This window comes from Thamnophis elegans, chromosome 3 (assembly GCF_009769535.1).
Source record: "Thamnophis elegans isolate rThaEle1 chromosome 3, rThaEle1.pri, whole genome shotgun sequence".
In the NCBI taxonomy this organism is placed as follows: domain Eukaryota; kingdom Metazoa; phylum Chordata; class Lepidosauria; order Squamata; family Colubridae; genus Thamnophis; species Thamnophis elegans.
Window position 1 is genome coordinate 77,488,596 of NC_045543.1, and position 26,531 is coordinate 77,515,126.

General features: G+C 38.3%; 1 protein-coding gene across 1 annotated transcript; it reads right to left on the bottom strand.

Annotated features, from left to right (window-relative positions):
* Positions 1 to 1,486: 1,486 nt before the first annotated feature.
* PTAR1 (protein prenyltransferase alpha subunit repeat containing 1) lies at positions 1,487 to 26,531 on the bottom strand. Its single transcript, XM_032214194.1, has 7 exons — positions 26,365 to 26,531; positions 16,020 to 16,189; positions 11,676 to 11,742; positions 8,182 to 8,286; positions 6,334 to 6,547; positions 4,052 to 4,368; positions 1,487 to 3,656 (listed from the first exon to the last, which is right to left on the bottom strand). The coding sequence occupies exons 1-7, from the start codon at positions 26,448 to 26,450 to the stop codon at positions 3,314 to 3,316; spliced, it is 1,302 nt and encodes a 433-aa protein (XP_032070085.1). The 5' UTR covers positions 26,451 to 26,531; the 3' UTR covers positions 1,487 to 3,313.

The window sequence follows — 26,531 nt, forward strand, 5'->3', positions numbered from 1 at the left end:
CAGTAATTGGTCATTTTTTCCCATGCCATTGTAACTTTGAACGGTCACTGAACGATTGTCACTGGTTGAAAGTCAAGGACTACCTGTACTCTACCTGTACTCATAGTAGGTATTTTGCTTTCACAATACAGAGTTAAAAGTAAAACAATGTTTAGCAGATGGTTAGTGGATGGTTAGCAGATGACGCAAACAGTATCAAAACAGGACTGAAACTGGGGAAAAAAATGATACATAGGTAAGTAAAAGTTCAACTATCTCAATGGTATCTGGGGTACAACTGTCATCCCAAAGATACTAGCAATTATATCTGAGTAGGTATCGGAGATGAAGAGTTAATTTTTAGTTCAATTCACAAATAATGATGTGCTTATTGGTTGTTTGCTTATGTTGATCTCCTAATTTACTACTTTAAAGCAGCGGTCCCTAACCTTTCCAGCTCAGCAGTGCAGCGGGGAGAGGGGGGAGAGGATGGTTTCACCCACATACCTGCTGCTTGCACTAATGGAACTTTGCACACTTGCCTGGTTCTTGTTCGGCCTGGTTGCCAACAAGTACTGGGCCAAGGACTGGGAGTTGGGTACCACTTTTTAAAAGGGATTTAATTTTTGAAGTACCCCATGATATCCACAAAATTGCAGTTTATATTTAAGAAAAAGACAGCATAAGCTCTTATCAATTATATAAGTAAAAGTAAAAATGTACCGGTTAAAATGTGATGCAATCTAGCAAATAGCAAAGGAGCAGTCAATTAATAAGCATTATTTATTATTAATTAAGTGAGCAAAATAGCCTAATGAGCTGAAGAGAGACTGGTTAAACTGTGTGTATCCCAACACCAGTAATTGAGGGGAGTGGGTGTGGGGATGTTAGCCTTTAAATATGTATGTGTGAATAGGGGAGAATTAGATTATTTGTTTAGAGTTCTGTTGAATTCAGACTACTTGGAATTAGGTGAGGTCAGCATTGTTCATGACAGAGGAGTGAATGTGGAACAGCTTAACTTTTCCTTTCTTCAGTTCATTCTAAGCTGAATTTAAATGACTCAGTTTATACTAGTGTGTTAACTTATTTGCAGATAAACAAAATGTAGATAGAATGTGAGATTAATAAAATAATGAATCCTCCAGAATCCCTTCTAGTGGGGGCACTTTGTGCATCATTTTCAGAGCCATGTAGGATTGCATTGTAACACTTCCTGAATTCTTAACACCACCCTTGGACTATACTCTGTGGTGCTTATAGTGTGCTTGTATTGATACAATTAACAACTTTGAAGAAGAAACACTTGTTATTGGATAAGGTGGTCAGGTGTTTCCTCACTAGCGTCATGGTTGAGTTATTAGGTCTCAGTATTTTGACTTTTGACACGCTAAATGCTTAATATATTGCTATTTAGTAGTGCAGAGCTCTACTAGGTGCCTCTAATGTATGGTAATAAGCACTAGTGCCCAGAGGCATAGTTAAATATATGTGATTCTTGTATGCTATTTTTCCTATTCTGAGACTTCAAAGGAACCAGTCAAATTAGTGTTCACAAATGGCTTCGCAATTAATCCAACTTCAGAAGGTTGCATCTATACTCTAAATAAATACAATGTATAGCTTTTAGAGGTGCCTGTCATGTTTCTGTGTGAATTTGTATTTCTAGACAACCCCACTTTTCAGAAAACATGCTTGCTATGCTCATTTATTTAACTTCCAGTTTGCTTGCAACAGGCCCTTATTATGTAGTTAGGGCTGTAAAAGGCAGGTTCTTGTATGTTCTTCCATTTCTAATGGAATTTTTCAACTGTTATTTCTCTGAATCTTAAAATTATACTTTTCTTCAATCATCCTGGTTATATTTTTGTAAACTCTGCAAACATACCCTCTGTATTTTGCAAGCTATAAATAAAGGTTAAAATACAGAAATACTCTGCAATTTAATTTCAGACTTTGAATTTGGTTTTATTGTGTATAAAATCCCATGTGCTTTTTCTGGGAAGTAAAAATGCAAATTTAAAGATAGAATTTGACCTTATTCTATAATGAAAGGGCAGCCAAATTGAATAGCTACAGTTGCCTCAATGTAACTGCAGCAAATCTAACTTGAATTTCAGCTTAAAACTACAAATAAATAAAGCAAAAATGGATTTCAAGTCATATTCCATTAGTCTCTTCGAAAGCCTTCACAAACTCAGTTCAGCTGAAGCACAGATGAAATTGTCTCCCCCATCACGAACAACCTGCTTAGTCTTGCCTTTGCAATTTCTTCTTTCCCCATTTATCTGGATAACCTGAAGAAAACTCAAACAAGCACATCATTTTGTTGAGCACTGTACTTCCTCAAGTGATTTAAATGGGTCTTGCAAAGGAGCCATATGTGGCCCTGTTACAATAAATGAAAGATGAACGAGCCCCAGTGCATGGTAGATTGTCCATTAAGTGAAATATCATTACAAAGATAACATTGATAGTCAGCATTGTCTATCATACCCTGTACCTATCATATATATCATCACGTACAATAAAATCCAAGTATGGAACGCTCTTTATATTTTAGGAATGGAAAAATCTGCATGTGCCAGGAAAATTGCAGGTAGGGATAAGATTAGATAGAAGTTTGTTCCTTGGTCACCATCTTATATTTCCATATCTTACAACCTTAAAATTCACGAAAGCCTCCAAATTCACAAAAGCCAGATAATACTCTAAATACCAGTGTTCTTATATTGAACTAGTTAGTTTTAGTTTAGTAGATTTTTTTTTACAAAACTATCCAATTTCACATAACCATATCCCACTTTCACTATAATAATAAAAAAGTCACAGGACTGTAAGATTATCAGAGCAATTCAAATGTGAAATAAAGAGAGTTCAGAAGAGCAGTGATGCAATGCAATTATAAAATGAAGACTTGTACTCCAAACCATTTTGACATTGTCATGCTGAATGATTTTCCATTGTTTTCACCGACCAATGACTTTGATTATTTATTATGGACGAGGTATTTAGGAATGAAATCATTGTTCACCAGTAGATCTATCATTCTGTTTTCCTATTATTCCAGTTATATTAGTGATTTTAAAATTTGCACTTAACTTATATTAACACCAAACAGTTCCTTTTTAGGTGGGGCTATCCTACAAAGATCCATAAAATTTAACACAAAGTGGCTTTTAAAAATATAAATAGAACTAAACCCAGCATTAGTAAATGAAGTTTAGCAGTGGCAGGAATAACAGAAGGGTGAAAAGTGCCAGGAGTCCTAAGTACACCTGTCTGTAAAGAGGATATTGCACTAAACAAAGGCCCTAAGAGTTTTAAAAGATCTTCACTGGCCTAGAAAAGAAACTAGCCATTTTCTGTATGAACTTGCAAACCTTGCCTGATCCTCCTCCCTACTCATAGACAAAATGTGATCGATGAACTTATATTCTTCTCCCACGTTGATACAGTCCTGCATAGGAGCCCGCTTTAGGCGCTTGGTTTCTTGACTGTAGCCTTGTTTGTTGCATTCCGTTAAGCCGTCAACATCCATGGCTTGTGTGGTATGGCCAGTTGTAACATGAGGATGTGAATTATTAATTGTTCCATCACTATTGTTTGAAGTTGATGACCAGCTGTTTGGAACTGGACACTTCTTTAAGTGGTGTTGAAGGTAGAAGACTTGACGTCTTTAAAGAACAAAAAAACATATGGAAATCAAACTTTTATGTATTTTAATATGTTCTGTCCCTCTTCTAAATATAGAGCATAACAGAAAGGTTGAAGGACTAAGCTCCAATTGAACATAATCTACATTTTATAAATAATGTCTGAATACAATAGATACAACACTGTGAATTCCCTGAAAAAGCAATGAAACAATATTTATATAATTTTGTCCATCTGTCAGTAGAATTTATCTTGGTGACGGATCATATTTTCATTTTTCATATATCCTCAACAAACTTGTTCTAGAGGCTTGGCAATTTAGAGGAGGAAAGGAAAACCTAACTAGGAAAAAAGTGCATCAGATTTGAATGGGGTAACTGTCCCTTCCAATCCTTTATTCCTTAAATATTCTTACCTGTGATACCACAATGTTTCATGCCCTGGATAAGTGTTAATTAAATCAGTGCAGAGCTCTATTTCCTCTTTCAGATACAGTGAGTGATCTGGCTGTTGCTTTTCCATGCAAAAAGCTTCTGCACCTTCATCTTCTTCATCTTTTGGAAAACAGGATGTTTGTTGATTGGTTGGGTGATCACATAACTTTATAATACAATCAGTCCCAGTTCTGACCATCAAAGATTTTAATAGAAACTGACGGTAGTGGAATCCACTATGGTCTGAAACATGTACGGAGACCCAGTGTTTAGTGGAAGAAAGTTCATCAAGAAGAATCTGAGAATTAAAAACATAACAGAAAGAAGCATTCAACATAAACACTAATCAGCTTTCTCCTTCAGATTTTCCTTCATGATAATGTACTCTAAACTATGGACCACTGCAGAGCTGTGGTGCTATTGTAAAAAGTCTATGATACATACCAAACATGGAAAGCAAAACACAGCCAAATTAAAAACTAAAGCAAACTAGCAAACTTTACACAGATGCTACCCAAACATATATAATTATTTGGGAAAGGTGAGCAATGAGAAAACTGAATTAGCCTAGGAGGAAGGAGCAGCACCAATTGATATGGGTTGCTTCTTACTTCCTTCTTCCTAACCAGTGCTGGTATATCAATTTCTCCTGGCATAGAGAAAACATGTTATTTCTCCACCACTGCCATGTTTCTTCATCATAACTGGCAATGAACCCTGGAAGTTGCATATACATGCACTTAATCCTTAACCAACACTACTTCCATATACTGGTATATTCCCTACCGTATTTTAGTTGATCTAGAATTATCTACCTATCCAATCTAGGGCTCCCATTGTATCCCATCTGTTATGGCTCAATTACATTTTTTTATTACACGAAGTGCAACATCTACCCATCCCAGATCCTTGGAAACGACTCCGTAGGTGGACAAAAATGCAATCCAGTCTAAGCATCTTGCTGACTATACAACCAACCATATTCAATACAGTAAGAATATTTTACTTTTAGATTTTAAGATGTATTCCAGCTGGTTCACAGAATTCACTTTAAATGACACTCTAGTAACTCTCTAAAAGGTGGAACCAGCTGTTTTGTAATAGGCATTTCTGTTTTGGTTAATAACATTTTTTGAAAATTTGTGAGCAAGATTCCAGCTGTTTAATGTCATGCTAATCCATTAAACCAGGATAAGCTTAGATAACCTGAAAGGCAACCATAAATTTCACTATCGTGTTTCTAAAGTGTATGAGCTCTTTGAAATTATACCGATATATATATAATTTGCATTTTTATGATGCATTGTTTTGACATATGCTTCTCCCCCTACTTTTTGTACCTTTGAGTCAATGTTGATTTCTGGTGAATGCCTAAACTAGTCCCTGAGGTTTTCTTGGCAAGATTTTTGGAAGTGGTTTGAGACAGAATGGCCGTCCAAGGTCACCCAGCTGGCTTTGTGCCTTAAGGTGGAGGTGGGACTAGAGCTCATAGTCTTTTGGTTTCTAACCTGGTGATTTAACCACTTCATCAAATTGACTTTCATATTTAAATTTAAGATCATAGATAGTAGAAATGAAAATAAATGGCATTTAAATATCTGCGGAACAAAATATGGTAATGTTAAAGATGCCTTCTTGTCAAGCTTGACCCCTAGTTATTTCATTGACATATATATGTCATTTCGTGACATAGAGGGGGCAACATTATAAAAGTAATTTCTTCCAGAATGTTTTTCAACTTCTCTGTTTATCTTAAAGACTTGGAATTCTGTAACACAGCATTCTCAACCTGTGGTCTGTGGACCCTTGGGGCACCATGATGTGATCAGAGGGGGTCTACAAAGGCTTGAAGAAATGTTATGATTTAAATCTTCAATTAAGTCTTGGGGGGCTGTGCCCATAATCTGTGGCCACAAAAAGTATTTAAAGGGGGTTCATGGTGAAGGAAAGATTGAGAACCATGAGTTCTAGGACTAACCAGGCTTGCCTAACTTCGAAGCAAGAATGGTGAAGCCCAGCCATCTCATATTTATTTTCATAGAAGCTTTCATTTTGATTCTATTTTGCTTTTCTACTGATTTCTGTCAAAGGAGGTCAACTCTAGGTGACTTCAGCGTTAATCTATTTTTTTGCATGAATTAGCTCAATTCTTTTTATTATTTTCTTGCTGCCCCAATTACTTGTTAGTCATACTTAATTGAATTCAGTGCAAACATTTTCAAGAAATGTGCCAACGTATGTACAACTTCTATTGCATCCATACCTTTGTATTGAGCTTTGCCAAATTCTGTAACACCCAGATACGATGGGACCAGGCATTATAATTACTTGGATATCGTCCAGCAGCATCACAACAAACATCCATTTCTTCTTTCACCAGCCGCTGTATTTTTTCCGTGGGTGTTGCTTCTAAGTTCCCTTTAGTCACAAGAGTGGGCAAGGAGTTTTCCTGGATTAAATGTTGCAGAACCCATCGCCTGGTTGTGCAGAATTAAAAATGCAAAAGCCAATTTAATGAAAAGATTTTTATTCATTATGTCATTAAATTAGTTCTTAATACAGCACATAAGGATATTTATATTCCTCCCAAAGACACCATGAGTTAGTCAGACAGCCATATAAATTTCCTCAATAAATAACAAAAATAAATATTTGAAAAGAAGTTCTATTATACTATAAAATATTATCTAAGATAATGAAATTCCTTTGTTAATAGTTCCAACCAATAAACTCCTGTTTTATGGCAATACCGTATATACTCGAGTATAGGCCGACCCGAATATAAGCCGAGGCACCTAATTTTACCACAAAAAACTGGAAAAGTTATTGACTCGAGTATAAGCCTAGGGTGGGAAATGCAGCAGCTACCGGTAAATTTCAAAAATAAAAATAGATACCAATAATGTTTTTGAATATTTATTTCAAAGAAAAACAGTAAACTAGCGGTGTATTCAATGAAATACTTCACTCACCTCATGATGCTGATGTCCCGCTGTGATGATGATGTCCCGTGCAGCCGCGGGAGCGATGTCCCGCCTCCTATGACACACGGCACAGTGATTCCTATCATTGGATCACTGTACCAGAGGAGGTGGGACATCGCTATGTGGCTGCTTGCCATAACAAGGAGGAGGTGGGACATCGTTGCAGAGCGGCAGGAGGGGGAGGAAGGGGAATCGTAAGACAGCCCTGCATTACATTAGAACGTGAGGAGGGGGGATGGTGCGGTGCGCGCTGCGCGGCAAACTGACACAGAGGGAGGGGAAACTCACAGGGGCACTGGGCCATTCACGAGTGTCACCCAGCGGCATGGCCCCGCCCCTTTTTCTCCTCCATTTCAGGCAAATTTTTCACTGACTCGAGTATAAGCCGAGGCGGCTTTTTTCAGCCCAAAAAGTGGGCTGAAAAACTAGGCTTATACTCAAGTATATACAGTAAGTCCTTTAAAAACTGACACTCAAATAATTCCTGAATACTGACTATACACATATTCAATCCCAAACTTAGGAAGTCATGATTTGAACAAGCCATAGGCTTTGTTTCAAATTTATTTCATATGCAGAGCAAATATTATATAAACTATATATACCAAATGCTGGTTTGTTCCCGGTTCAGCTATGATAGTTAATTATGGCTTCCTGATTTATTTTACTGTTCATTTAAAAAAATTAACAAAGGAGCTGCATGCAGGTTAACAATTCTTGTATATAATGGAAATAAAACAAATCTGAATTTCTAATCTAAGGTATATTTTTCATCCTTTTTTCACAGATATAATATAGATGTAAACTTACTACTTTCTTATACGTTCCTGCTTCAATTGACTTCTTTTTTCCTACTCAGAATTTGTTTCAATTAATTAATTGTATAATTTGTAATTAGCTATGATTACAAGATTAATTTACTGAGTAGCTGCAAAGAATTCAGATATATGTATATGCTGGAAATACTTATATGTTTGTATGCAGATGCACACACACAAACACACATGCAAATACTCTACAGCAAAGATCTGCCTAATGCTTCCCTTTTTTCTCAGATGACATCTGCCACTGATCTCACAGAGATAACACAAAAGTGTATTTCAGTATAAAAAAGTAAAACCACAAACCTATGAATCCATGTTTCTGGACTTTTTGGAAACTTGGTAAGTGCCAATTTCCCAAGATGTAAGTCTTTAATGGGGTTTAAAGTGCCAGACAATATCAATTCTTTTCTGAAACAAAAACCAAAGACATATCTACTAAATATAACTTGCCGAGAACTTGCTTCCTAATAAAAGTAATGATACATGATACCCACCAGTGTACCTATTTAAACATTAGTAAAAAGCCTCGGATTTATAATATTAGAACTTCACAAACATGCGCCTTGGCCTGGTCTGAAGGCTCATTATCAGATGAAGATGATGATCAGGAGGACGTATCCTGTGCTGCCAAGCCATCAGCCAGGATCACTGTTTCGACACCCTGGACTCAGCAGATATTGACCCAGAAAGGAGTCTCCTCCATATAAGAATGTGGTAATTGTGTGTTTCTAAATACTAAATTATGTATTTCTAAATATTGAATACACACACATAGATTTCAAAATGAAAATTGTGATTAATATGCAAGAAGTGCTTCATAACAATATATAGGCTGTCCTCGACTTATGACCACAATTTATGTTGTTAAGTGAAATAGCTAAGTCAGTTTTGCACCATTTTATGACTTTTCTTGCCACAGTTGTTAAGTGAATTAGTTCAACTGTTAAGTAAGTTAGTAACATAATTGTTAAGTCAATCTGGCTTTTCCGTTGACTTTGCTCATCAGAAGATCACAAAAGGTGATCCCATGTCCCCACAAAGTTGATCCTATGACCCATTTTCAGCCTGTGACCATGCCCCCTCCTCAGCACTGCTAACTGTCCCCCCGAGATTTATCTTTATGCTTCTGTCCTTCCTCTTTAATGCGGAAAGGTAACAAGTTAACCAACAGCTTTCCTGTAAGAACCCTAACAAGAAGAGTACGATAAGAATTAACATTTAGAAAGAGGTACATCTTGGGTAAAACCCTCAGTGAAGGATGTGACAGGAAGTGATGCTTCTTATTTTGTCCTACTTGCATTATTTTTGCTGTTTAGGAAAATATGATGCAATGGCTATTTCCATCTTCCATCTTCAAGAAGCAAATGTGGGTTCAAATGAATGCATTAAATTAATGGAAATATCTTCCACTGAGCTCTCAGTGGTCTCTTGTTCTTTTCACTAATTACCCGTTTCCTAATTAGAGCTGCTTCAGGTTATCACTGTTTTCTATATTCTTCCATATATTAAAATGTAGAAATAAATGAATCTGGCAACATAGTATCCATACAATACATTCGCAAGAGGATGCATCTACGCCTGACAACTGGCATATAATCTCCTAAATCCATTCACAACATAGAGTTCAATTTCTGATGTGTCTGTATGCAATTTTTCAACTAGTTGAATAAATAATTCAGGCTTATATAAATAACATTAATCACTATTTACAAATTATTTAAAAACTGACACCCCCAAATTACAAAACTAAAATTAAACTAAGATGTAAAAAATGACATTTTTACAATATATTTCATCAATCTTCTTCAGTAGAACATGAAACAGAATGATTTATAATATAGAAGTTTTGATTATTTCCCATTTCTCAGTAAAAATGATTACCCCTTAAAACACAATTTTACTCTTGTAAGTCTTAATTAGCATACAAAAATAAAATATAATACAGCAATAAATGAAATTTAATAACCTCTTAGAAGGTGAACGGAAAATGCAGTATCTGTACTCACAGTAGTGATCAGAATTTAAAGTAGTGATTACAGATCAAACCTGAAGACTTAGCAAGAAAGCATGTATTTAATCCATCATTGAGTTGTTTTATTACAAGTAGCAAAAGCCAATGTTGCAGGATTCAGATTCAATCTTTTCATTCATTTAATTATTGTGTTCTGCCTTCATGCCGTGTTCATCTTTCACTGGACAGATTATTCAGCATCTCTTCCCAACCTTTAATATATCTCTACCAAAAACTCAAGACTAATTTAAAAATAGACAATTCTGGGATATTTCAAAATGTGGCCTAAAGAACTGGGATTTCTTGTAAGTCCCATTAATGGCTTCACGTTCTTAAAAATCTACAGATTTGAGACCAAGATTGATTCATGAAAATGTTATATTTAGGGTGTACTGGACTCCCCAAAAATATACTTGAAAGGATAGATGTTAGGTTTTTATTTATACTGGAGATGTAAAACATTTTAGGATAGCTACTTGTCTGCTACCTTTTGTACTATCTATAGCTTCCAAAGTCATTTTCAACAGCTCCATGTAGAGTATGCTAATGATAATCTAATCTTTTGGGTTATAAAGACAAAAATCATTGACCCACATGGCATCCAAAAAGGGCAACAACTGGCACACTAGCCTTAGCAGGTCCAAGGCTTCCCAACCTGCTATTCGGTCCAAGAGAACCTGCTCTTGCAGAGGGATTGCAATCCTAATGCAAGCACCATGTCAGAACCAAAATATTTTTGAAGAAACAATAACTCAATTTGCTAGGATTAAGTCTGAGTTTGTTTCTACTTATTGAGACTTTTAGCCCTAGATTTATATCTTCCAATCTATATCAGGTGTCTCCAACCTTGGCAACTTTAAGACTTGTGGACTTCAACTTCCAGAGTTCCTCAGCTAGTTGGCAGAGGAACTCTGGGAGTTGAAGTCCACAAGTCTTAAAGTTGCCAAGGTTGGAGACCCCTGATCTATATATCACATCTAGTTTGACCTGGGATATCAATGTACAATTGAACATCATCAGTTTTATGTAATAGTTTCTAAATAGTTTTTGAAAAAATAGTTTCACAAATGTATAAATTTGTGTTTGCATGAGAACAAGGAGGCAGGATTTGGAAGTGACTCAGGCAGATGTTTCTCAAATTCACCAAAGTTTAAGGAGGAGGGCTACAAGGTAAGCACAATCAGACTTGCAAGAGTTTATTCTTATAGTTATAGTTTTAAAAGTATTTTTAGCTTTCCAGTGGAGTTGATTTCCCAATCTGGCCTATCTAGCAGGGCTGACAATTTGCTTTGCATATTGCCTTGAGAGTTTTATATTCAAAAGGCACTTTAAAAATGTTGATAAATAAAATACAATTTTGCACAACTATCCATATATAAATTCACATTTTATTACACCCAGTTGAACAGATATACTGATTTAAAATCATTATACATCATTATGAGCTTTGATGGTGCAGTGGTTAGAGTTCAGTTCTGCTGCCTGCCAGCTAGCTGCCTGCAATTTGGCAGTTCAAATCCTACCAGGCTCAAGCTTGACTCAGCCGTCCAAGGTGGGTAAAATGAGGAACCAAATTATTGGGGGCAATAAGCTGACTCTGTAAACCGCTTAGAGACGGCGGTAAAGCACGGTAAAGAGGTATATAAGTCTAAGTGCTATTGCTACATGAAATAAGATTCTCTGTAATATATATGATTACTCATAAATTTGTATGAACTTAGAGAAGAAAGGAGTCCATGAAATCATAGTCTAAAACATGAGGCTATATCTGATTTACTAATCTTACCTTACATTCCATGCAGTGGTGAAATCTGGGTTCAGCAACAACAAGGTACATGTGATATCTATCAACTCTAAACAGAGATAAAGAAATTTAAATATTTTATCAAAGGCATATATACATTTATGGTGTATCACACATAAAGTCTAATGTTATTTTCAAAGCATTTTTAGCATTAGACTTTATGTGTGATACTTGTGCTGTTATTTCTGTTTGTGTAACGTTGATGAGATTCTTTTGCCTTCTTTCAAACCCTTTCAATTTGTGTGAGATGTGGAACATTTATCCAAAATTATGTACCAAACATTGTGTATAAAAACATCTCAAATGGCTAATGATATTGGGAGTTAAGAGTTCAACAATATTTTGGAGATTAAATTTGGTTCTCCATTCTGATTGTAAACAGAAACATCAGACATTATGTTAGCAATACAATAAATGATGCACTTAATGAATTAGTTTCACATGAAATAGAGCCAAAGCCCATCAAAATCACATTAAAAGGAAAGAGGGAAAATATTATTCTTGTCCAGTTGAAACTTAAAAGCTTCCCCACCATGTAAACAGCTTTTCTTGTATTATACAACTCAATACCTTTGAGATGCAAGTGCACTATGAAAACAGCAAACTAAAAGACAAAGAGGGGGGGGGGAGGGAGGGAGGGAGAGAGAGAGAGAAAGGAAGGAACAAAGAGAAAGAAAAAGAAATATGGCACTGCATGGAGACTTTTGGAAACAGTAAAAGAGAGAGAGCAGGAGGAACAGACAAGAAAAGGAATTAATGGTATAGAAAGTGACAAAAGAAAACAAACAAAACACAATGCAGTTTAGAGGTTACACATTAAGGAAAAATATAAGGCATGTTATGGGATGCAATGGCAAAGACAAGAGAAAATTCTGTTAAAAAAAAGGAAAGTTTTACTTTATCATGGAAACATCTACTATTGTGCAGGTGGCACTTTAATACTGGCTTCTTTGAGTTAAAAAATGTAAAAAATGACCTGAATAATTTCAAATATAACTTTGGCTTCATTGCAATTTGAAATTGTCAGAATCAGTATGAAAACAACCTATAGCTGTGAAATGATATTTTAGCAGATGATTTCAAAGAAATGTTTCTTATTAGAAGGTATGCAGCAAAAGGAAATTTACATAAAACAAACTTCTAGAGGCAATTCTTCAGTAAAGTATTTCTATTTCATTTTATCTTCACAAGAATCAATTAGTCAGGCTTCTAACAATAATCTTCATAGGTCTATTTATGGTTTACTCTTAGATTTTTAAGGAAAGTTAGATCATGTGTTCATAGAGTCAGGCAGGGTTTGAGCACAACTACAGGGGGTCTTTAATATTTCAATTTAGATTCTTATTATAAATGTCAGCAAGCAATTTATAGTACTGGAAAAAATACAGCATCCATTCTGTTTTTATTACATTAATGCATGCAATTTGCACAATGATATTTGGTGCAACAAATATATATGTCAACATAAATATACAGATTACACCAAAAGTCAGGCCTCAGAGACAGAGTTCCCCAGCTTTGTGGAACGGCAGGAGGGAATGTTCCCTGCATGTGGCGGGCAAGCACACATAGGTCCATTTGCGCAATCAGCAAGTATGTGTGCCTGCCACTCACTCAAATGGAGTGCACATGCATGCAATGCCTGCTGCCCAAGCAACTGGGGATGCACACACACAATCGCCCACCACTTCTGAGGCCCAGTTCTGAAAGGTTCAAGTGGGCTGTGGCCTGGAGGTTGGAGACCCCTGCCAGAGAATTTAATATATAAATTACATTAAATGTATGAATTGGTTACCATTTTATTCTAAACAGCTTCTTACTCATTTGATGCGTGAACTTTGTACATTCCTAAGTACAGGAACAATTTCTCTGAAAAAATATTTTGATTGGCCCATGAAGCCTGTCATTTGATACACTGTATATACGGAATCACAGCAGTAACAGCATGTTATCTTTCAATAGTACAAGAAGCGATAATATATGACACTTTTAATTTAATCAGCACGAGATAAAATGCAAAAAAGCAATAAAAATAGTGATAAGTCTGTATTTATAAAATTTACTAGCATTTCTATTTAAATAGATTAAAGTCAATATAAAATTAAATCTATTTAAACTATTATTATGAAAATCAAGGCTAAAAATCATCTCGATTTCCTCAATTTGCATTAAAAAGAAAGAAATGTTCCTTCCCCTCTGTAGTTCTGCTCATTAAATTTGCGGGGTGGCTCTATGGAGGGGGAGAGGGGATTTAGGAAAAAGACTATCTATCATTTAGGCCATTTCTTTATTCTTTATTAGCTAAGGCTTCTGCACTCTTGCCAACTGGGATGACAAATGTTTCCAGCAACAAATTAGGCATTAAAAGGCAAGTAGTCCCTTAGACATCATTATTATCACTTTCTTGCTGACAGTAGAAATTAAAATGAGGGATGGGAACTCAGAGGCTTATTTTCTTCTCCTTGAAATGGGCAGATTGGAATTTCTAATTTTATCTTCCCTTGCTTCTAATGTGGTAAAATAGTGGTTATTCCCCAATTGTCTCTATTCTCTGGGAATACTCTATTTCAACTTGGTAGGAAAAAAAACCCTTGAGAGAGGGTGGCTGTTTACATAAAGCATAATGATCCTCTGCTGCTATGAATGGTTCATATAAATCAGTTGAAGTTCTTTTGGCAAGCACTTATTCGCTTCAAACTCCCTCCACCCCCCTCACTAGGCAAGTGACCTTCCTCATCTCAAGGAGAGAAGCTTGATTAGATCCCTTTCACTGTGGACTGGCCTAGAAACATATCACCTGTATTATCTTGTGCTCTTGAGAAAATGGTCCAATGAAGAACTGTTAAAACAAAGGACTGTTATTTTATTCTGACTGAGTAAAAAAAACAGAATATATCCAATCCATCTTGACATGAAACCCAAAAAGGAATTGGAATTCCAACAAATGTATTGTTCATCTCTTAAAAAGACTGGTCAAGTAAACACAGCCCTTTAAAATAGGAAGACACAGGTGTGTTCAGGCTGCCTAGGAGGTGATCTGTGATGGGATGCATATGCTGGTATCTCCTTCTCTATGGGAGGGGTGGTCCCATTAACCATGGAGGAGGATGTAGTATAGCCTCTCAAAACACTATTGCTGGACGTCCATTCCAGGCTCCTTTCCAGGGAGGGTGGTGGAAAAGGTACCGTATTTTTCGGAGTATAAGACGCACTTTTTTCCCTCAAAAAAGAGGCTGAAAATCTGGGTGCATCTTATACACTGAGTACAGCATTTTTTGCCTCCCAAAACTCCACCTCTTCCCCAAAATGGCTGTGCATAGCTTTTAGAAGGCTTTCAGAGAGCTCCTGGAGGCTGGGGAGGGCAGAAATGGGCAAAAAATGGCCCGTTTTTTGCCACCCAGCCCCCAGCAGCACTCTATAAGCTTCCTAAAGGCTATCCATACACTTTTATTGATTAAAAATGGGCCTGTTTTCACGAAAAATGGGCCGTTTTTTACTCGTTTTTGCCTCACCCCATTCCCCAGGAGCACTCTACAAGCCTCCTCAGGGATATTCATGCCCTTTTTTAAAAAAAGGGGACGGCTTTCGTGAAAAAATAGGGCATTTGGGGGAGGTTTGCAGAGGGCAAAAACTTTTTTTTTTAATTTTCCTCTTCAAAACCTTGCTGCATCTTATACTTCGGTGCTTCTTATACTCCGAAAAATACGGTACTTAGGCACATGACCCTGGAACACAGCAACCATCCTCAGTACATATCAATCGCAAAGTGCCCTAATTTTGATCACAGGACTATGGGGAAGCTGCAATCGTTCTAAGGGTGAAGACTGGTTGTAAATAACTTTTTTCAATGCCTCTATAACCATGAATGGTCATTAAACAAATGGTTGCAAGTCAACGATTACCTGGAGCTGGTTCACAGGAAATGCTTTAGGTTCCTGCCCTGCCAATTTTCAAAACAATTTTCAAAATATTAAAATTCTAGTTGCTTTACAAGATCATTACTGCTATTTCTTCAGCTGCAGCGCTGTTTCCAATAATCATGTACACAAGGGACGGCCTAGAGTACTGATGAGCTAATCATATGCTAAAAGGCCTCTGGATTATTCCATTGATTCTTTTCAGCATAAAAAAAGGGTTCAACTATGTGCAATATTAATCGTGCAATCATGCTTTTGATTGCAAATTTGTTGAGAATTCAGAAATATTCCTCTGAAGATAGCTGGGAATGATTAGATGAGTATTATAGAAGGTATGGGTGATATAACATATATGAGCTGGGAAAAGCTTTTATGACAGCAATATTTTGTACTTTACGAAGTAACTTACCTTCTTTGTTGAGCCACTGCTTTCTTAGTTTGTAGTGAAGAAGTTTGTTATGGACATAGGGCAAAAGAAATTTGACACACCAGCTTTCCACTCCAAGTTTGTTTTCAACCAGAACTATTGGACTTCGATTATATCTGGCTTCAGGGCAGGGGATTAATCCAATTTCATCTCTTAAAATAATAATAAAAAGTAGATTAACTATATCTTCCTTTTATCAGTTGTTGCCATTTTTTGCATTTTTAACTAAACTTTTGCCATCCCACCCATGACTCTAATCTAACTTATTAACAAAAAAGTGTTCCAAAAGAATTTATCTTGCAAACTAAATAACATTGTCAAACGCAGAAGACACCAACTTGCAGGTCAAATTCTCTGCAGGGAGAACCATCGAATCTCCATAGATGGCAATGATATGGAACACACACACACCCCGATGCCAAATGACCATCAAAGGGACACCCTTGAAATACAAAGTGAACATTCATGGAAGAGCTGAACTCTAAACATCATATGAAAAGACGCTGAAGAACTCACCAAGACTGAAAATGCTGGAGATGCCTTGTGGCCCAAAGTGCTACACACCATAGGAGGATCTAATGTTAACGCTAATGCTACCCATGGCTCTATCCACTTCATTCTGCCTAACTAATTTGTTTTTCTTCCAATGAAGTAACCAATTTAAATTTTTCTTCTTATGTAATTAATAGTACTATCTTATATATGTTGATTTTACAGGACAGATTTATGGCAAGTGTTTAGAGGATCATAAAGCTGTAATTGTATATATATTTAATGGAAACTCTAAAATGTTGTAAATACAGTAATAAAAAAGCTTTATTGTGTTCTAAATATGCCTTGGAAAGAGAATACGATTATACTAGAAAAGCAAATAAAAACTTCCCTAAAACTGCATAGAAAATTGGCAGAAATGAGAAATGAATGCAGACTCACCAGTCACTAACTCATTTTGTAAATCCTAGGCATTTTTCTTTTCAAATATTCTCACTGAATAAATAGCATTTACATCCTGATAACTTATTTCAGTGTTTTATGTAGTATTATGACAAAGCCCATTATCCAGTTCATTACGCATGGAAATTTCTCAGATTCTATGCAGTTTAATTGCCATTATTTGGTTGTTTTGATGATTACTTCATTTATTTCAAAAGAAAAATGACAATTTAAATGCCAGAATTTGAAAACTCTGCTTAGGAATTAAAAAAAAATCATAACCATGGAACAGTTATTTTTAATTAAATGTATTTTTATTCTAACCTTTCAAAAATCACCTGGCATATATAATTTCTAACTCATTTTATCCTCCTATTCTCCTTATGGCAAAGAGAAAACTATTTACTGAGACTCACTCAATAAATTTTCAAAGGGAAATCTGAAATTTTATTTACTGTATACTGTATTGTGAGCAGAGGTGGTATTTAGCAGATTCTGACCAGTTCTGGAGAACCAGTAGCAGGAATTTTGCATAGTTTGGACAACCGGTAAATACCACCTCTGAATTGCCTCACCCCCATCTATTCTCTGCCTCCTGGGTCCCAGCTGATTGGGATGAAATGGGGATTTTACAGTAACCTTCCCCTGGAGTTGGGTGGGAATGGAGATTTAACAGTATCCTTCCCCAGCCATGCCCACAAGCCATGCCCACCAAGATATGCCATGCCCACCAAGCCATGCCCACAGAACCGGTAGCAAATTTTTTTGAATCCCACCATTGATTATGAGAGTTTTAGGTGGTAAAATGCACCCCCAAAGTTGGGTTTGATTTATCTATGGATGAGCCTAGCTGTGTATATATATGCTAGATTTTTCTTTTACCTTTTAAAAGTACCCATGTATTCTGTATACACTTTTGTATAAGCCCATCTACAGATACAATAACTTTTTAAAATCACAACAGCATGGAAAATGTGCCACCCATGCATAAGCCAATTGTGAAAATTAAAACATACAAAAATGTCAAGATTGGGTTATCCAGGGCAGCCCATTTTTCATATTTTGGTTAAACATTTAATAAGGGTCAGCTTATCCACAAGAATATACAGTATTTATTATTTCAATGTACAGAGCTGTCCTTCTCAACTATGTGATTCTGAGCAGCTCAGAGCAATTAAAAAACACCAGTATGAAAAAGCAAAATGCAAAACCCGCTAAGTATAAGAACAATGTTTAAAAAATCCATCCAACACAATCCACAGCTGAGATCTATGAAAACCCATCAAAAATAATCAACACACTGTTTAGCTCTATCACAAATCCAGGTTCTAATGCCCAATGACAAAACCAAGCTTTAAAACGACCAAGAGAGATATCAAAAGAAAAAGAAAAAAAAAGAAAAAACCCACACACTATACTCTAGAAGTGAGGATACAATGCCAATGGAAAATTCCAGACAATCCTGTAACCTGTTGGGTCATCCTTTGAGAGAAAGGCAGTGAAATTTGAGGGGACCAGACTGAACATTATACTTTAAGCAGACCATATTTTTTAACCTCAATACTGGATGGTCCATGATCATTTACAAAGAGCATGAATCACAAATAGAAAAACAATTACTGTGGGGTACAATTTCAATAACTAGTCAATATTTACTTACCTAAAGAAATAAGAAATAAACAGAATAACAACGAGCAAAAAAAACCAAAAAAAAAACCAGTAGAAGCAGGAACAACTTTTAACTTCCTGCCAGGTTCCCCAATGATTTTTCTTATGGAAATCGGCAGAAATCATCAAGATGTTACAATGGCCACAACTTTAAAATAAAATTGGTCTGAATATAGTGGAAATTACAAGTCCACAGAAATAGTGGATCCTGGTATATTTGCCCACTTTTTAAGTTAGCAGATTTTAGTTACATTGATTCAAAACACATAAATAAAATGAGATTTTAATAGTCCATAGTTGTGAAATGTTTGATAGGGTTATGAAATGGAGAATGATTGCTGCAAAAACATGTGGAAAGATATTGTATAATATGCAAATGGAGAAAGACATAGTTACTAAGAATATAGTCAGAGAGAGTAAGCAGCAGTTAAGGTGAGAGGCAGTAAAAATACGAAACATTTTGTTTTGGAAGTTGGTGAAATGGCCTAACTAAGGCACTGCCATCAGAGAGACATGCTAAAAACTCATAAGTATTATAGAAGAACACTGAACAACTGTAAGGCTGCAAGTAAACAAGATGAAAATGAAGAAAGATGGTTTTTCTTTCCTTATACAGGGAAGAAATTTTGCAGAAAGTTTATACTAAAATATGCATATTGAAACAAGTGAAAACAATTGTATGTTTCTACCTATAAGGAAGCTTATAAATTTAAACAAAAGGATCACCTATATCAGAAGAAAAATAAAAGACAACTGATTATAGGAGTACATTTCTGAAGAGAATGGTAAAATGAATGGATGCTGAGTGAATATGAACTGAATACAATACTGAATATCCAGTATTTAAAGAAATATATTGAGGTACAGTAGTTTGGTCATATAGAGCATATAAATAAGGAACTGATGTATTAAGAAAGACTAAATATGACAAGACGAAGGGAAAGATTAACAAGATTAAATGAATCAGATGGGAAAAAATGAGTTGTTCTTTAAAATACAAAACAAACATGTCAGAAGCAAGGATGATTAGCCAAGATAGAAAGGTATGGAGAAGTTCATCTCATTTCATGGCTTTTAATTACTTTGGTATGTCATTTCCTGCCCTGTTTCTCTTCTCTGCATAACATATTCTGATTTGGAATACTAGGATGGGATGTATGGATGCTTCAAAAGTTCAATACACACATATGTATTCCACTCAATAAAGTTGATTTGGCTTTTTCCACACAATAATGCTTATTTAGTTTTCTTAAGCCAAGTAATTGTAAAAGCAATTAAAAACATGTACAGCAGTTGCCTGAAGAGAAAAAGATAAATATTGTCCAATGCCTATACTGGAAACATTTTTCTTTCTGATTAGAAATGCTACTGGATATAATTTATTTAAATACATTGACTTAATTATTGTTTATAGCACAACCTCAATCCAAAAGGAGGCAATATGGGAGTGCCTTCCCTTTGGATGAGCTGCCGCCGGAGCTTCGTATAATCCCTGACCTCCGGTCCTTCCGACGCGCCCTAAAAAGTTGGCTTTTCCAGCAAGCCAGCCTGGCCTGAACAAAACAAAAGAAATTATTGATCCCTGTTAATTTTAATTCGATTTTTTTAAAAAAATGTCATTGTCAATTTTAATTGGGTTTGGGATATTCTATTTAATTTTTTTAACTTTTGTATTATGTGTTTCTTTTAATGTTGTACGCCGCCCTGAGTCCTTGGGAGAAGGGCGGCATATAAATCTAATAAACCTAAACCTAATAACAAACCAGTTCTTTATTATCCCATATAAAACTGTATTGATATAGTTGAAGCTAGTAGGCAGTCAGAATGTTAGCTCAATGTGAGGAACATACTCATATACTTCTGTATGAAAAAGAACTTGAAGATGTACATGAAAAGTATAAGACACTGAAAAATGAAGCAGGAAAAACTCCCAAATTGTAAAAATGACCAAATGGAAAATGAAAGTTTTGGGCAGTAAGGCTAACTAAGTAATGACTGAAGACAGACTTTCAGAATCAAGCAGGAAGGATTAAATCAATTACAACAAAAAGTGGAAAAAAGATCAGAAAAACCACCAGCAATGGACAGTTAAATTAGGGCACTCAAGAGTAAACATGAGAAAGATCTAATAGAGCCAACCAAGTTTAAAAGAAAATGGGAAGACTATACCAAAATCCTGTACAAATAGCACTGCAGAGTGATAGAAACATTTGTAAAAAGACACTATGCTCAGGGATCAACTCATGCAAAGAAAGATTGGTTAAGAACTTTTAAAGAAGAATATGCGATTGCTATGCATGCAGCCAAATGAACAGAAAGGTTTCAGAAAAGGCAGAAGGAAATAAGAGGCTGGCATTATTTAACTTTCTTATTGTAGAGAAACAAGTAAATGCACACTTTCTAACTGAAGTGACGGTATAAGCTCTAATAAACAAATCAGGGTTAATGGAAGGATAAAACAATTTCAGAAGGTTCACCTTGGCTTCACTGACTGGTGTAAGGCTTTTAATTGTCCAGATTATGCTAGAAAATAAATGTGATAAGATTAATGAAAGTGACAGAACACGTTATTATTTTTCTGAAGCACAATAAAATAAACAAGATGCTACAGTACTGTAAAAAGGAAATGTGGAGAATGACCGTTGGCTTACCTGAAGGGTCATTTTCTGTGCGCTGCGGGAGAATCCAAGCATGGGTTAAATACAATCTAGGACTGAGTAGATTTTTCCTTAACCATGCCTTCTTTGCCTCATTGAGGTCAGTTTAAAAACCAAGGTCTTATCCGCTGCAGGACGCCCTACAGAATTCTAACCGTGACAAGGATTCTTGGACACTTAGTTAAACCCTGGGCGGGTTTAGACTCTCCCGCAGCGCCCAGAGAACGACTGTTCAGTTAAGCCAATGGTCATTATCCTGTGCACTGCTTGGAGAGTCCAAGCATGGGATATACCCAAGCTATTGTGTCCCAGGGAGGGAAGAGTTAGTGTCCAAATTGTCCAGAGCCGAGGCAACTTTCTGCAAAACACGTCTTCCAAAGGAGGCTTTGGCTGAGGCAAAGGTGTCAATTCTGTAATTTTTAATGAATGCAGTAGGGGACGCCAACGTAGCTCTCTACAAATGTCAATGATGAACGCTTGGGTCACCCACGCTACTGTAGTGGCAGCACTCCTTGTGGAGTGTGCCATCACCCAACCTGGCACAGCCCTGCCCTTGATGCAGGCCTGTAACCAACGTCCAATGGCAGAATATGAGGCCTTGCAGCCTAGCGACCCGGGCTGAAATGACACAAAAAATGACTTGGAGCATCTAAATTCCTTAGTCCTCCTAACATAAATGCGAACAGCTTGCCTAACGTCTAACTTATGCCAGGTACGCTCCCTGGGCTGCGTAGATCTATGGCAAAAGCTTGGGAGGTTCACTTCCTGGGCTGTGTGGAAGTGAGAGTTCACCTTGGGGAAAAAGGTGGGGTGGAGTCACATTGGACTCCAACGCTCGAGAAGCGAACTTAGCCGCGTTCAGCAAAGCGTCGGCTGCATACTATACAGCAGTAATAATTTTGCTAATGTCATGTTGCCATCAAAACCCTTCCAAAGGAGGTTTAGATCTAAGCTGGAACAGCCAGAAGAGCGAGATGCTGAGCTGGATGCCCTGATTGCCTAGGCGGCCACCTGATGCATTTTATGACAGGCTTTCTCCGACCTCTTATCCTCCGCCTTAAGACCTTCTAGAACAGTGTTTCTCAACCATGGCGACTTTAAGTCCTGTGGACTTCAACTCCCAGAATCCCCCAGCCAGCTCTCGCTGGCTGGGGAATTCTGGGAGTTGAAGTCCACAGGACTTAAAGTTGCCAAGATTGAGAAACACTGTTCTAGAAGGTCCACCTGCAGAGCTGAATTAGAAGTTAATGAAATTACTGGAGCATCTACTTCCGGCAATTTCAAGATGCCGTCCATTCTAGTCTTTATCTCCCACACTCAGGTTGGCCAGGGTACCTGGCTGTGCCCACTGGCATTGGACAACATCCATAAAAAGATCAGGAACCGGAATCAGTTCCTGAATTGGGCATTCTCCTTAAATAGGCCCTCCTTGGGGTCCTGAGAGGTAGAGGGAATGGCCTTATCGTTGGGCTTGGCTCCTAACTCAGTTGAGGCCTTAGCCTTGTGGAGGATGACCTTGAATAGGGATGGTTTAAATACATCCCGGCCGGTGAAGACGGGTTTATCGGGAGGAAGGTCCTCATTCTCCGATAACTCAAATCCCTCCTCCTCCTCCGAGACAGATCCCTCCGTGGCAATTGAGGTGCCAGGAGAAGCCAGGGCACGGTCCCTGTCCTGAACTGTGTGTGGCCATGACTTGGAAGAACCAGAGGCTCGAGCATCCTTCTGGCGGATACCCTCAGCTATACCCTGCGAGATGGCTATGACAATGACTTCCCTTATCTCTGCAGACAAGGCAGGGCCCTTGTCTTCTTTAGGCCGAGCCCTAGAAGGTGTAGACCTGCCTTTAGCCCTGCTCGAACGTGTGTCCTCCTCCTGAGGGGAGAAATATTGAAAGGGCTCCTGAATGGAAGAACTAGGGGAGTCAGGGTATCCCCAGGAGGCCTCAGGTGAAGAATCCCGTAACACCTCCTCTACCACCGATGGGGAGCTATCTCCCTGAGGACATCCGGTTCTGCCTCCCTCATCTGATCAATAGACGAGTCAGGCAAGGGAGCCCTCTGCTCGGGTGATCTGGTCTGCCCTCTTGCTTTCTCTGCAGTTTTGCAACGGGCTTGTGCCTCCTGGAGCCCTCTCTGGGGGTGATTTTACTGCCTGAGGGTCCCTGGGATTCCTTCCCTATGGTGCCTTTCCATCCCTTCCCCCCTTGTGATGGAGGGCCCTGCCATCTCCTCCTGCGCCTCCAAACCTCTGTCTGCCATGGAGACTTGCAGATCAATAGGTCGTCCTCCAATGGAGAGAAGAGGCTGTAGCAGTAGCGTGGCACCAAGTGTAGGCCGGCAGGATCCGCTATGCCTGCAGATCAACAGTTATAGGGGAGTGACCTAAGTAGCCACAACTCCTAAGGCCGCACTCAGTGGGTACCTGACTGTGCTGCAGGGACCCCGGACAAGGTCAGAGTCTCCCTGGCAGCGATCTGTGGCTGAGGGGCTTTAGCGCAAAGACGCGGTGGTTTTTGAGTCTTCCGACAATGATTCGGCAAGAAAAGGCACTTAAAATGGCTACTGCCACACGCCACGGCTCTTTGAGCCGAACGTCTCCCTTTGCAGCTTCAGAAAGTGTGCAAAACTCTTTCAAAATGGCCGTCACACTTGTCGGGCTGAGGAGAAATTGCCAACACTTCCGGAGCTCTAAAAGAGCAACCAGAGTTTATAAAGGGAAACAAATGCGGCTGTGAAACGGACAGGAAGCATCCTGCCACCCCAGTGCTTGCCGGCAGCCGCCAGCCAAGCACCTCCACTACTCCACACGCTGCTTGAGCTCCAAGGAGCCCTGACAGCCACCTCAGCAGGTTCGGAACCAACTGAATCTTCCTATAAAGCCTAATCTATGCTGTGCGACAATCTATACAAAAATTAAAAAGTCTAAATTCACTGTGTTCTATTTGGAGACTCCAGTCTATCTGATTTAAAACTGAGGATCTCCCCAAATTTAGTCCTAACGGGCGGATTGAGTTTTTAAACTGACCTCAATGAGGCAAAGGAGGCGTGGTTAAGGAAAAATCTACTCAGTCCTAGGACAGATAGACTGTATTTAACTCATGCTTGGACTCTCTAAGCAGCACACAGGAGAAATATGAAATATTCAGGCAATATTAGCTGAATGTAAAGAAGAGTTATGTGAAAAAGTTCAAAGTAGCATATTGTGAAACAAAAATGCAAATTGAAAAACCTGTGTTATTATTAAAAGCCAAAGATAATGTCAACTATCATGCTCAGTGAACTCACAGTTAACAGTGAAGAAGTGAAGACAATATAGATGGTTTTGTTTTCTTCATCCCAGAAGAGATAAAATTGAATAGTGTCCTGGAGAAGAGAGTAAAAATCTGGAGAAGGTGGCAATGGTAAACTTAGGCAAATGCATAAACGATATGGATATTCTCATGAAAACAAATATTAGAATAGTTATAGTAGCATCTTGTCTAGTGTTAAAAGACAGCTGTGAAAACGGAAGATAAAGAACCAGGAAGAAAATGTACTTCTCTGAATCATGATCTGGACAAATATCACTACAACTGATGTGGATTGTAAGAATCAATATAATGATCCCAGCCCAAGTAAGGACTGACTGCTCCCACAAATGGATGATCAGAAAAGAGAAAGTCACATACTTTGGGCATATGTGCAAGAAGATAAAGGACTAGAATATCTACAATATTTGGCAACATTAAGGGAGATAAAAGGGAAATGAAACACATATTTGAAGCAATTGCCAAGGTTGGCTGGGGAATTCTGAGTCCTAGGAAACAGGCAAACCACTTCCAAAAAATATTGCCAAGAAAATGTGTTCTCCAGGCAGTTGACGGGATTCAAGAACTCAAAAACATCAAAAACAGGGTGTGGGATATAACCTTTAAAATTTTGACCTGTAAGGCAGCACATATCAACAAGGTATTTTCACTAACGATATATTATTTTAAGTATATTCAAAATAGGCTCTTTGTTACTTGAATAATTTTTCACCTGGAACAGGTCAATCTGAGTGGTAATAGATGCATTTTCAAACAGGTACACTGTATTCTAAAACAGGATGATGGTCTTCTTGTTATGGACACATATATTGCATCTTGTTTTGGAAGGCGTGTTCTCACAAATGCATGCACCAGCCACAAACCTGGAGCATTTTGGAACATCCCACTCCTGGGGAAAACTCTGAAACTAGCAGCTTCCTTCTCTTCGCTTTCATCCTAATCTCCCAATTTCTTCGATTCTGGGACGGAGAAATGGTCTGAAAATACTGAGTGAACATCAAATCCTATTTAGAAGGGACTATTGCAAAACTAGAGCGACACAGCGATGTTAAAAATAGACACCGTGGTGACCGTTAACCTATGGAACATCCCGGGAGACACCTTAAGAAACAAGATGATTCTTTGGAATTTAGCTGAGAACGTTGGAGTTTAAGATGAAGAGCTTGGAACGGAAAGTCTTACCATCCCCTTTGAAAAATGAAAAAGCAACATTATCTTCCCTAAACCACAGCGCGGACAGGCAAACTTTCAAAGTTAGCCAGTAACAAATCCACCGATTCCCATGTTCAACTTTTCCTCTCCGGCAGACCCGACGTCTCCCCAGCCGTTCTACTGAACCCCGGGTTATATATACATATATAATACACGCTCTCGTCTAAACACATGCAAAGACCACGAGTTCCATTCCGTAAACGGACAAGATCCCCGGGAACTTCAAAGCTCATTCTCCACCTTCAGCCTCTACTTTGAAGTTACCCTCTTGTCCAGCCACAGAAGTTCAACTCGCCCCCCTCCACTCGGCGCCTCTCGAAAAGAGAGAGAAGGAAGGGAGTGTTTTGTTTTGTTTTTTTAACCCGGCCTCGTCCCCTCGGTGCACTCCCAGACAACCCAGCCGAGCCCCGCAAGGCCTCCACGTCGAGGAGAGGCAAGGGGGCTGCAGCCTCCTCCTCCTCAAGGCGAAGCAAAGCCGCGGGGCGAGACGGCGCGTCCCGCGTTCCTTCGCCGAGTGCCCGCCCTCCCTCGCTCTCCTTTGACTCACATGTGCGGATTGCGCTTGAAGGCGCTGTTGATGTCCTTCACCACCCGCTGCACCAGCACGGCCACCTCCTCCGGGGACTCGGCCATCTTCGGGCTGCTGCCGCCACCGTAGCTTACGACCGGTAGCAGCGCCCTCGCTGCCGCCGCCGTCCCGCATAGGAAGGCCGA

Coding starts and splice junctions, on each gene's coding strand:
- PTAR1 (XM_032214194.1), bottom strand. CDS start 26,450: ATGGCCGAGTCCCCGGAGGAGGTGGCCGTGCTGGTGCAGCGGGTGGTG. Junction 6,548..8,181: donor CCAGAAACATGGATTCATAG/GTTTGTGGTTTT, acceptor CTGCACAACCAG/GCGATGGGTTCTGCAACATT. Junction 3,657..4,051: donor GAAACATTGTGGTATCACAG/GTAAGAATATTT, acceptor TGTTCTTTAAAG/ACGTCAAGTCTTCTACCTTC.